The following is a 13,169-nucleotide window of genomic DNA, read 5'->3' as shown; positions in this document are numbered from 1 at the left end:
CTGATCAACACTGGCAAGATACCTGTTCTTTTGTAACCTTTGCTTATAGATCCCTAAGGCCTAGTTCTCACTACAAAATGCAATCACTAGGTGCTTAGCAATTGCGATTTTGCAAAGTAATTTTTAGAGCTATTTTAAAAGGAATGTGCATTTTTGTACATTCCTTTAAGAAAAATTGTACAGGCAGCACATTTTCAATTTTTTTTTAAATCGAAACGCTGCAGTGATAACACCCTCATGGGGTTACACTGCTGTAGCTGCACAGTCACTCACAGTGTGAACCAGCCCTAAGTCCTGTTGACTTTTGGGTTCTACAATATACCCTAAAGAGAGTTGTGGCATCCTAATCCCACCATGGCTGTTACAAATAGTTGGTTCTGCAACCTTCTTGCTCACTCATTTAAAAAATATGAAAATATGAGGCAATCTACTTCTGTCATACACTGGCCAAGTTGCCACAAATGTAACAAATAACAATATTTTCATGTTTTTCCTATCCCCCTTGCTGCACTTGAGTCTGTTGTTTCTAAACAAGCACAGACTACTGCAATGCTGAAGTAAACCAATTGTGGGCATAAGCAGAACAGACAGTTTTGCCTAGAGTTTGACAGATGAGAAAACATCACTATACTAATGAGGAAAGGAGAGCAATGATGTAGCATGTACAGATGTCTCTGTTCATGTGGCCATTTTCAGTTTACTTTTAAAATCATTTCAGGTACACTCCAAAAAATGTGTTAATACAAGTGTCCCCATTTACTTAAATGACATGCATTAATCAAACAAATATGTTCCCGAGGCTTCATTCACACCATATACTATTATCATTTGTATAGTGGCGGCATTTTCTCAGCGATTTTCACAGTATATAGTCCTGCTACTAACTGTCCCTCACAGGTGCTCAGAATCCCTACCATAGTTCTGTGTCCATCGTAGTATAGGGCCAATTTTAGGGGGAAGCCAATTAATTGATCTGTATGTTTTTGGTATGTGGGGGGAAACTGGAGAGCTTGGGGGAAATCCATGCAGATACAGGGAGAATATACAAGTTCCATGCAGACAGTGCCCTCAAACCCAGAACCCCTGCTAGGCGAGAGTTCCATTTACTAAAGCCACCATGCTTCTATATACATTCAACACTGCTAAGAAATCGAATAGCAGTTCCTGTATTTTGTGCTTTTTGTCTGTTTTTAAAGGATACCCGAGGTGAGAGGTATTTGGAGGCTGCCATATTTATTTCCTTTTAAAGAGACACTGAAGCGAAAAAAAAAAAATGATATAATGAATTGGTTGTGTACTATGAATAATTACTAGAAGATTAGCAGCAAAGAAAATATTCTCATACTTTTATTTTCAGGTATATAGTGTTTTTTCTAACATTGCATCATTCTATAATATGTGCAGATTACACAACACTCAGCATTCAAAATGAGTCTTTCAGAGCAGTCTGTGAAGTAATGAACTCTCCTCTAGCAGAGGAAAAGTAAACAGTTCAATTACAGTTGAGATAATAAAAGTCAGATAACAGCCCTCTCCACGACTAAAGGTCCGTACACACGCCAGACTGCAGGAAACGACGGATCAGTCGTCACCTCCTGCTGGGCGTGTTTTCAGCAGACAGTCCGGCGTGTGTACAGTCTGTCGGCAGACTGATACGGCTGTTTCTGAGCGATCCGCTGGGCGGATCGCTCAGAAACAGCCGTATCAGTCTGCAGACAGACTGTACACATGCCGGACTGTCGCTGGAACGCCCACCCAGCGGGAGGTGACGACGGACCCGTCGTTGCCTGAAGTCCGGCGTGTGTACGGACCTTAACTTAGTCGGAGAGCTTAATAGCTTTTTTTGCATAGAGATAACAACTGGAGTTTCTCAACTCTTCCTGTACTGGAAACAATTAGACTGATGTATCTGATCTTAATGTTTTATTTCTTAGCTGTACTACACATACAAATCATAATATCATCATTTTTTTTTCGCTTCAGTGTCTCTTTAAACAATACCAGTTGCCTGGCAGTCCTCCTGACCCTGTGTCTCTAATACTTTTAGCCATACCCCGAACAAGCATGAAGCTTGATACTCTGACTCAGTTTTTACTGGATAAGCCTAATGCTTGTTCCAGGGTTTTGACACTATGTACAGTGGTGTGAAAAACTATTTGCCCCCTTCCTGATTTCTTATTCTTTTGCATGTTTGGCACACTTAAATGTTTCTGCTCATCAAAAACCATTAACTATTAGTCAAAGATAACATAATTGAACACAAAATGCAGTTTTAAACGATGTTTTTTATTATTTAGTGAGAAAAAAAACTCAAAACCTACATGGCCCTGTGTGAAAAAGAAATTGCCCCCTGAACCTAATAACTGGTTGGGCCACCCTTAGCAGCAATAACTGCAATCAAGCGTTTGCGATAACTTGCAACGAGTCTTTTACAGCGCTCTGGAGGAATTTTGTCCCACTCATCATTGCAGAATTGTTGTAATTCAGCTTTATTTGAGGGTTTTCTAGTATGAAACGCCTTTTTAAAGACATGCCACAACATCTCAATAGGATTCAGGTCAGGACTTTGACTAGGCCACTCCAAAGTCTTCATTTTGTTTTTCTTTAGCCATTCAGAGGTGAATTTGCTGGTGTGTTTTGGGTTATTGCCCTGCTGCAGCACCCAAGATCGCTTCAGCTTGAGTTGACGAACAGATGGCCGGACATTCTCCTTCAGGATTTTTTGGTAGACAGTAGAATTCATGGTTCCATCTATCACAGCAAGCCTTCCAGGTCTTGAAGCAGCAAAACAACCCCAGACCATCACACTACCACCACCATATTTTACTGTTGGTATGATGTTCTTTTGCTGAAATGCTGTGTTACTTCTACGCCAGATGTAACGGGACACGCACCTTCTAAAAAGTACAACTTTTGTCTCGTCGGTCCACAAGGTATTTTCCCAAAAGTCTTGGCAATCATTGAGATGTTTTTTTTAGCAAAATTGAGACGAGCCTTAATGTTCTTTTTGCTTAAAAGTGGTTTGTGCCTTGGATATCTGCCATGCAGCTCGTTTTTGCCCAGTCTCTTTCTTATGGTGAAGTCGTGAACACTGACCTTAATTGAGGCAAGTGAGGCCTGTAGTTCTTTAGATGTTGTCCTGGGGTCTTTTGTGGCCTCTCGGATGAGTTTTCTCTGCGCTCTTGGGGTAATTTTGGTCGGCCGGCCACTCCTGGGAAGGTTCATCACTGTTCCATGTTTTTGCCATTTGTGGATAATTACTCTCACTGTGGTTCGCTGGAGTCCCAAAGCTTTAGAAATGGCTTTATAACCTTTACCAGACTGATAGATCTCAATTACAGTACTTTTGTTCTCATTTGTTCCTGAATTTCTTTGGATCTTGGCATGATGTCTAGCTTTTGAGGTGCTTTTGGTCTACTTCTCTGTGTCAGATAGCTCATATTTAAGTGATTTCTTGATTGAAACAGGTGTGGCAGTAATCAGGCCTGGGGGAGACTACGGAAATTGAACTCAGGTGTGATAAACCACAGTTAAGTTATTTTTTAACAAGGGGGGCAATCACTTTTTCACACAGGGCCATGTAGATTTGGATTTTTTTTTTCTCACTAAATAATAAAAAACATCATTCAAAACTGCATTTTGTGTTCAATTATGTTATCTTTGACTAATAGTTAACGGTTTTTGATGAGCAGAAACATTTAAGTGTGACAAACATGCAAAAGAATAAGAAATCAGGAAGGGGGCAAATAGTTTTTCACACCACTGTATACCATAAGAGCAACAGGGAAGGTCAAGCAAAAGGCATTGTTTACAAGGAAATAAATATGGCATATCCCTCTCACCTCGGGTTCCTTTTAAATTTATTTTTTTAGCCTATTTAATGGTGTTGTGCAGGATATTGACAATCTGATACTCAAATCAAAAGTAGTGGGAAGAGTAGCATTGAAATGCACTGGATACATTGGAACTGGTGAAAAATGGAGACAAGAAATCACAATGTATGCAGAGCCTGGAGGCTGTATGGAGGAGGAGTGCGCAGCTACAAGCAAGCACAACTCCACAATGGGGTTTTTGCATTTGAAAAGTGCAGTTACAAATTCCAAAAGTAATACTTATTATTTCCACTTATACTTATTATTTCCACTCATTTATACTTACTTCTGAAATTGCTTTGTTCAATGTGGATTAGTTGGGTGTTAAATGTGCATTAAAAGTTGACAAAAAAAATATACATGTTAGAAAATAGACTGAAGCCTCAAACGCAAATATAAGACATTGAAGTGAACATTGCAGAGTTGAAACTGTACAGGCGCATCGCTAGCCTCTGGCCTAGTGACACATTCTGTTGCTCTGAGGGTTGGGAGGAGGAGGGCCGACAGAGTGGCACACAAGGAGTGCCATGCGGTGGCAGGGATTAGTGGAGTGAACAATGCCCTGATTGCTGGCTGATTGCTGGCCAAGCCACTGAGGGGTCAGGCCCTTCAGTACTTATGTTAGATTCCTGGCAGAGGCCATTGTTACCAGCTACCTTGGTCGAGTTTAATCTAGGCTTAAGGTTGCATTCAAACTATGTGCCTCGAGCTGCACTATAACATAAGTTGTAATTGCACATCAATGTGCTGCAATGCTCTCTGAATAAGCCCATTCATATAATTGTGTTGGTAAGCAGTGCATTAATGACTGGCAATGACATACTAAGCATTGCATGGCACACAATGTCACAAGTCACCAATTTTGAAATCCATTACATTGTGACACATGCACATCACAATGGATTCAGTGTGAACTTAGCCTAATTGGAAAGAACTAGCAGCTGCTGCCGAAATAACTAGTAAAACATGGGGTAACATAAAAAGGGCTTCAGCCATCATAAAAGGTGGAGCAGAAAAATGGGCACAAGAACCGCTCCTGGTGATTTGGATGCCACCATATGCTGCAATGCAATTTGCGGCTATGGCAGCACTCTGGGTGTAATTGGGGTACCAGAGGTCAGCTTTAGTATAGCCGAACTCTGGCTAGCAGTGGTGCGGCACAAGTACTACAGTTAATGTTGCTCGGCTTGGCTGTAGCCATTCGAGTCTAGCACCAGAGAATTGATAAAAGGTGCTCGGCTAGACACACTGCCTATGTGGATTGCCTTGGAAGAGACGTTACCATTATGGTAGGTTTGGGGTATGAGCGGTGTTACTTGCCTAGTGGCAGGGGATCAAAAATAATTGCTGGTGGTAAATAGGGGGTGGTATTAGTTAATTAGAGGTAGGTGGGAATCGTAGTGTTAGGGGATAGTATTAGATGTAGGTATGGAGAAGGATAGGTAGGGAGGAGGTTAGTGTTAGGTGTAGGTAGGGAGAGATTATTGGTAGGTGTAGGTAGGGAGGAGGTTAGTGTTAAGTGTAGGTAGGGGGGAGGTTAGTGTTAGGTGTAGGCAGGGGGGGGGTTAGTGTTAGATGTAGGTATAGAGGAGGTTAGTGTTAGATGTAGGTAGGAAAGAGGTTCGTGCTAGATACAATAATACAATACAATAACATTTGTAAAGCGCTTTTCTCCCATAGGACTCAAAGCGCATAGTTGTGTCTCAGATTAATACAGGGTTGCAGGCTGGGTTGTGTTACAGAGGAGATAGTCAGATGTTCATGAATGCCAGACTAAAGATGTAGGTAGGGAGGAGGTTAGTGATAGGTGTGGGTAGGAGTGAGGTTAGTGTTAGGTGTAGGTAGGAGGGAGGTTAGTGTTAGGTGTAGGTAGGAGGGAGGTTAGTGTTAGGTGTAGGTAAGGGGGGAGGTTATTGTTAGGTGCAGGTATTGGGGAGGTTAGTGTTAGGTGTAGGCAGGGAGGAGATTAGTGTTAGGTGTAGGTAGGGGGGAGCCTAGTGTTAGGTGTAGGTAAGGGAGGGGAGGCTAGTGTTCGGCATAAGTGGGGAGGGCTAGTGTGAGGTTTACCTTACAGTGGGAGATAAAAGAATATTTGTAAGATTACCAATATTCTACTATTGGGAATAGCTCAGGCCCATTTTAACAAACGCTGCTTTTAAATGTACATATAAAGGGTTCAATGGTGAACTCACATACAATGAAAGGCTATAAACAACAGGAAACAGCAACTATTTATTTTGGAGAATAAGCAACAATGTTGCTAACTTTACTAATTAGTATAAACAATAAAAAGTAACTACAGTGTAAAGGGTTGACAAACTAGCTGAAACTCTGTAAGAAGCAAGGGAATATATAGAAGCTATGCAATGCACGAGAACATATGGAAGCTATGCGATCACAAGAAGTACTAAAGGAAAGATCATGAGCAGAATTTAAATTATTAATTAACTTATATTTAAGTGTGCTAAAATGTCTAAAACTGGGTCACTGATCTATAATGCAGTATACTTTGCACTATTGATTTGAGCTCCATTTTATAATACTTATAAACTATTAAGCATTTGTATATAGTGCTAACCGTCTGCAGCACTTTCAAGAGTCCATAGCCATGTCAATAATTGTCTTCAGAGGAGCCCACTACCTATTACCTAGCACAGTCATTGTTTAATGTGCCTACCAATATCTAAGGCCAATATTAAGGGAGAAGCCAGTTAAAGTGGATCAGAGATGAACTTTTACTCATTGCATAATTGTGTTCCTTTCCTATTGTATATAGGGCATTCCTCAAGTCAAATACTTTTTTGTTTTTGTTTTAATACTCTAATTCCCTATAAACTAAACAAGCCTCGCCCACAGCATTTCAGAGAGCCTTGGCATTTTCAGACAGTAGAAAGCGCTCATGGGAGCTCAGTCTGGGCAGGAGGACGGGGAGGTATTACTAGCCAGAGATTTGAGAGGCAGAGGGGAGGATGGATGAGGAGGTGGGAATGCTGTGTGTAATGTTTACAAACAACATGGCTGCTGTCATTGTATCACAGGAAGAAATAATCATATTCTATTGAAGCTGTTTGCAGCTAGATTTGCTGTGTAAACTATCTAAACTTTAGATAAAATATATAGACAAGTTACTTGTTATAGTTAATTTTTTCATTTCGGATCCGCTTTAAAAAGAAACTGTAACCATAAATTGAACTTCATCCCAATCAATAGCTGGTACCCTCTTTCCCATGAAAATCTTTTCCTTTTCACAAACGAATCACCAGGGGGCTCTGTATAGCTGATATTGTGGAGAAACAATTCCCACAGTGTGATGTCAGGACCATGGTTGCATTGTGGGAAATAACTGCTGTTTACAGCTATTTCCACCTTCCAAAAAAGCAAGCAGCATCTCCTTCCATTGACATCACCTGCCAGCAGTAAAAATGTCACCATGTGATAAATGTCAGAATGTAAATCAGGGAGAGGAAAGATTTTAAAAGGAAAATCACAGATTAAGGCTCCCTGCACACTGCAAATCCGTTTTCCGATTCTGATTCCGATTCCGTTTCCGATTTTCAATTCCGATTTTCCCTGAATACATTTAACAGAAAAACGGATCAGTAAAAGCAGCATGCAGTGAAGATTAAAAATCTGAATCGGAATCGGATGTAAAAACCGATTAAAAAGCGGAATCTGAATCGGAAATGCATGCAGTGTGCAAGAGGCCTAAATCATTTATACATAAACATAATTACTGTAAAAATGAAGAATTTTTTTATTACTGTATATTCCTGCGTATAAGACTACTTTTTAACCCTTGAAAATCTTCTGAAAAGTTGGGGGTCGTCTTATACGCCGGGTGTCATTGATGCCGGGTGATACGCCCTATCCTATTACCGCCTCTCAGATCTCCCTGCTGAGGGAGTCCAATCTATTCTTCCATACCGCTCTGATAAACAGGTAGACAAGGAAAGCTGACCAGTCTACTTAAGGAGAGTTGACCAATGCAACAAGTCAATTGACTATATACTGTTATATACTGGGTAACACATACAGTACAGCACCAGTATCTGTTCATACACAGCACCAGTATATGATTTTTTTATTTTTATTTTAATTTGGTGTGCGTTGGAAGAGGGGTAGTCTTATACGGCGAGTATATCCCAAACTCTATATTTTAACTGGAAAAGTTGGGGTCGTCTTATACGCCCAGTCGTCTTATACGCCGGAATATACGGTACATTATTTTCACTGGAGTTCCTCTTTAAATTAACAGTTCGTTTTTGGGATGTAGGAGTTAGGTGGAGTGACCAAAGAAGTTCAGACACTGAACTTGGTAAACCTATACTTATTAGCCATGTTACTTAGATAACTATGTAACGGAACAACAAAAACTATTATTTCATGCATCAAACGCTTTCATTCTGCAGCACTGATGCTCACTGATGCATTCTCTTGCCTTTTTAAAAAGAGGTTTGCAATGTATACATTTTTTTGCATTTTCTTTTACAGGATGAAAGATTTCAGGGTTCATGGTACAACCCCGATATCCTGACTGTTACTGATCCTGAGTGACCACTGTGGTCCTGATCCACATAACAAGCCTATCTCTATTCTCCACACTGCCCTCTACCTGACCCTAACTTTATACCTCCATGTCTAATGCTAGGTACACACGATGCAATTTTCTGACAGATTTACTGTCAGATCGATTATCTTCAACAGGTCCAATCTGATTTAGGATCGATTTTCCATAGAAGTGAATGGAACATCGATAGGAAATCAGTTCAGCCATGTTGGAAATAATCGATCTGACAGTAAATATGTCAGATGCCTCAGTTTTACTCAGGTATACTTAGCTCTTCCTCTTTTCAAAATTCTTATCCCTAACCTTACATTTCACCTAACCCTTACCAACAGTCTTTAATACAAGCGTAATACTAGCCTCATTTAGTAACTCTAAATTGGCTTTATGCTAAGCACTAACTTCCCTTCCCCAAACTTAACTTTCTTTGAACTACCATTTAGGTAAAATATAGCATTACTTACCTGTTAGGTTAGATTTGATATCCCCTTTCAGGACAATAGGTACCAAACCCTTTTGCTACTTTACTTAACAGATGTCTGAAATACTGGCAATTATCTGAAAAAAAGATTAGCACCTTTCATGAAGATTGCTGTCTTTCTATGAAGCCTATGTCATTCAGAATGTTATCCATTTTTACATAGGCCTATTTCATGAAGTGTACTACCTTTCTGCACAGACCTGTTTCGTGAAGAGTGCTATCTTTCTACATAGGCCTATTTCATGAAGCGGGTTACCTTTTTACATAGTCCTATTTCATGAAGAGTGATACCTTTCTACATAGGCCTATTTAAAAAAGGGTGCTACCTTTTTACACAGGCATATTTTATAAGCAGTGCTACCTTTTTACAAAGGCCTATTATATAAAGAGGGCTACCTTTTTACAAAGGTCTATTTTATTAAGAGTGCTACCGTTCTACATATGCCTATTTTATGAAGAGTGCTACCTTTTTAGACAGGCCTATTTCATGAAGAGTGATACCGTTTTACATGGGCCTATTTCATGAAGAGTGCTACCTTGCTACATGGCCTATTATATGAAGAGTGCTACCTTTCTAAACAGGCCTATTTCATGAAGAGTGCTACCTTTCTACATAGGCCTATTATATGAAGAGGGCTACCTTTTTACAAAGGCCTATTTCATTAAGAGTGCTACCTTTCTACATAGGCCTATTTCAAGAAGAGTGCTACCTTTCTACATAGGCCTATTTCAAGAAGAGTGCTACCTTTCTACATAGGCCTATTTCAAAAAGAGTACTACCTTTTTACACGGCCTATTTCATGAAGAGTGCTACCTTTCTACATAGGCCTATTTCATGAAGAGTGTTACCATTCTACATAATTTCATGAAACGTGCCACCTTTCTACATACTTACTTATAAATGATTTACAGTACATACAGTGTGTATTAGAGATGATTTGAATGCATATTGAAACTGAGTCAATCCAAATCAACAGCAACTGCATATGACTGGTCCAGCTGCAAGGTGCTTATAAGCTGCAACATCATTTGTATTAAGTAAGAAACATAAGCATGTTATTGATTATCTCTAATAAATATAGATGGCTACTGAGTCATCTGTATATGGCTAGAATTCTCCACTGAACCTCTGTTGACTGCATCTATGTCTTACCTTGGAAAGTATGGAGCTGTTTTTATCCTTTTCCTTCCTTTAACCCCACCTCCATCAACCAGCACAAGCATGCAAGTCAGATACAATGACCTTCATTGGCTGAATGCTTGTTCTGGGTGATGGACTTCAGAAGAAGGCAAAGGATGAGGAGGATTGTAATTAAATGGCAGCAATGGCCTCACCTGTATTTGCAAATTTGAAGGAACAAAGCAAGAATAAGGATTACAACAATGGAAATTCACCTAGACTAGTCATCCCTATGCTGCAGTCAAACCACAATTCATCTGCAACCAGAATGCTGTAAGGGGGCCTGTGCTAGTAAACAGAGAAATATAGTTTTCATATCGGTAAGCATGTGCCATAGGATGTGCCATACCTGTCCATCAGGGCAACACAACAATAGGATGATTCCATGTTCCCCCATCACTAAAGCAATTAGATTTTGTATAGCAGTAAATATACGCTAACACAGACACAATAATGAATGTGACACATACTTAGAAACTGTATCTAGTCTGCAGGATATAATCAATCTCTTTCAAGTATTGGAGCCTCTGGAATAGGAACACTCCATGTCAATAAGCCCTGAATATTTTGTGTTAGCACAAGTCAACAAAGAGAAATGGCTCTTCAAGGAATAGCTCACCCTAGTGTGCATGGCCATGCAGATCCCTCATTGTACAGCATCATGCTACTTCCCCCTCCCCTTTGTGTGTGCGTGTGTGTCAGAGTGTCATTTTTCAGAATCTGCAGCAGAGCCTATGCACAAGTAAAAGGCACAACAGACCTTCACCCATTATAATTTGACAGCTGTCAATTCTGCTGAAGGCTCTATAGATTAGCATTCTAGTGGGGGAAGGGTGGCACAGGAAGCTTTGTCACACAATTATGGTCTGCCTAGATAATAATGACCTGTCTTTAGAATTGCAGTAACAGAATGAATGCTTCTTTTTCAGGAGAAAAAAATGAATACAATCCATATCTCTGCAGAGGCACAGGGAACATAAACCTGGGAAAGAGCATACTGGCATGCCTGCTGACCTTTGTGGTCTTATTCTGTTTACTGGTGTCAATAAATGTATTTACAGCATAGTAGGAAGTACGTCAGTAAGACAGCATACACATACCCTGTAGCACATAACACTTAACATCACAAACACATTACACACTACATGTAATATTGTGCAGCAAAGGCAATACAAATGACATCACCTATTAACACAACAATATCATCCCACTGAAAGTCTCAACAATGTGAAATAATAATTATATGACTGAGAATAAAAAATCATCAGAAGGCAAATAAAACTGACATGACAGGTTAGAAGCTTCAGCACCTTTCTGTTGATCTTTCATGTGGCTGCAGAAACCTGTGTGGTAAAATGGATAGGTGCTTGTATAACACTATGGCCATAGAGTCTACACGACACAAGCTGTCACAGTGCTGCAGCCAGCACAGTCTACTAATTAACCCAGACCATGCTGGAGAGAGGCCTGCAGCATACCGCACAGTGCCTGCTGCCATTACTAATGCAAATCCGCTATAGTGGCAGCTTAGCTGCATTTCTGAGCAGTGGCAGCCATAGTCTTTAATGGCTCTGGCCTGGTTCATCATACCATCAGACAGATTGGTAATCCTGCCAGAGAAAAGCATGGTATTAGTTTTTTGCTTGTCTAAAGGTAGGACACTGTTAGGTCCCATTGCCAAATCTTCCATAGCCCAAAGAGAGATGATGCTCAAACAATGCAGCAAAATACACAAACAAAATACAGAGATAAAAAGATTACATCTCACTGTACAACAGTCTCTATTTCTGATATATATATATAATATATATATTGTATTTTGTAAGAGACTGCAGAGAAATGGCATCCTAGGATGAAATGTGCCAGTGAGGCCATTTTTCCTCCAGCCTATTGAATGGATGAAGAAAAATAATAAGATGCTGAGAGAGGTCGATTGCAGGAGAGACACAGAAATGAGAGACAAGATCCAGTCTGCATTACCAGCAAGCAGATCTGTTTACAGAGAGCAGCTGTTTCTGGACTGATTGCTGCATTTCCCAAGCCTGTATATACACGTCATTAAAGCCATACAAATATTTACATTATCACTTCCCAGTACAGTGTAGTGAGGGGGTGCTCCGCTGGCATTGTCAGCCCCACTGTCATCATATGCTGTCAACAATTATCTGTCATGGCATCAATAGAGGAGCATGTCCTGATCACCCATCACCCCACCCAGCAGCCTCACTCCTGCATCCATGGCAGCATCAGCATCAGCAGCATCCGGGCTACTCACCATTCCGTGCCTGCAATGCCAGAATCCAGATCCACAGGGGCTGCTGCTGCTTCTAGGAGGCTTTCTTAGCCCACATTCCAGACGCCAGGCGCAGGGGGGATGGTACGAAACACTGGTGACAGCCAGGTGACTTCAAGGTTTCCCCAGATGGGATCGAGGTATAGGTTGGAATTAGTGACAATAGACTGTGATGTTTCTAAATGAGTGCTATGTTTAAAAAAAGAGAGAAGAAGACTAAGCAAGGTGAGGGATGGTGGTGATGGGCAGGCATACGCAGGCTTGCTGAATCACCTTCTTTCACTGCCTGGAAAGCATTGTGCAGCGTGATGCTGCTGGCTGTACCATTGTGGAAGCTACGAGAGGAGACAGGCAGAGGGGTTTGGGGAATGGAGTCGCTATGGCAACTGAAAGGAGCACACATGACGTCAAATACATCGAGGTCTCAGGGGGTGAGATGGGTGGGTGAGTGAGAGGAGGAAAAAAAAACAGGGGAGGGAACAAGAGAGTTTAATCTGCAGCCACAGCTATCTGTTCAGTGAATCAGAGGAGAGAACTAAATGACAAACAAGCAGGAAGGAATGGTGCAAGAAGCATCAGCAGTCTTGCTTGGAGGAGCATCACATGGAATATCCCGCATCAGGAGCTAGCTGGGCTTTTGTTTTATAAGATCACGCTATGGTGATGACCTCATTGACAGAATAATATGAATCCAGAATCATTGACATGGATGCACTATGCATACACACCTACATAACACACTAGGGGCTTGATTCACTAAGACAAATAGCATGCCTTAT

The 13,169-nt window shown here is 40.8% G+C and overlaps 1 protein-coding gene across 5 annotated transcripts in view; it reads right to left on the bottom strand.

Annotated features, from left to right (window-relative positions):
• Positions 1-12,763, bottom strand: part of MAPK10 (mitogen-activated protein kinase 10) — a 385,550-nt gene extending 372,787 nt beyond the window's left edge. For all 5 annotated transcript variants that reach the window (XM_068233492.1, XM_068233489.1, XM_068233488.1 and 2 more), the window contains exon 1: positions 12,373-12,763. Coding sequence is in view for 3 of the 5 variants with exons in the window: in XM_068233488.1 (XP_068089589.1) it covers positions 12,373-12,375 (3 nt within the window). In the remaining 2 variants the exon portion in view is untranslated. The remainder of the gene's footprint in view (positions 1-12,372) is intronic.
• Between the last annotated feature and the right edge of the window lie 406 nt (positions 12,764-13,169).

The sequence above is a fragment of the Hyperolius riggenbachi genome, chromosome 1 (genome assembly GCF_040937935.1).
Source record: "Hyperolius riggenbachi isolate aHypRig1 chromosome 1, aHypRig1.pri, whole genome shotgun sequence".
NCBI classification, from domain to species: domain Eukaryota; kingdom Metazoa; phylum Chordata; class Amphibia; order Anura; family Hyperoliidae; genus Hyperolius; species Hyperolius riggenbachi.
The sequence above is the reverse complement of the archived record's forward strand: the minus strand, read 5'-3'. Positions and strand labels throughout refer to the sequence as shown.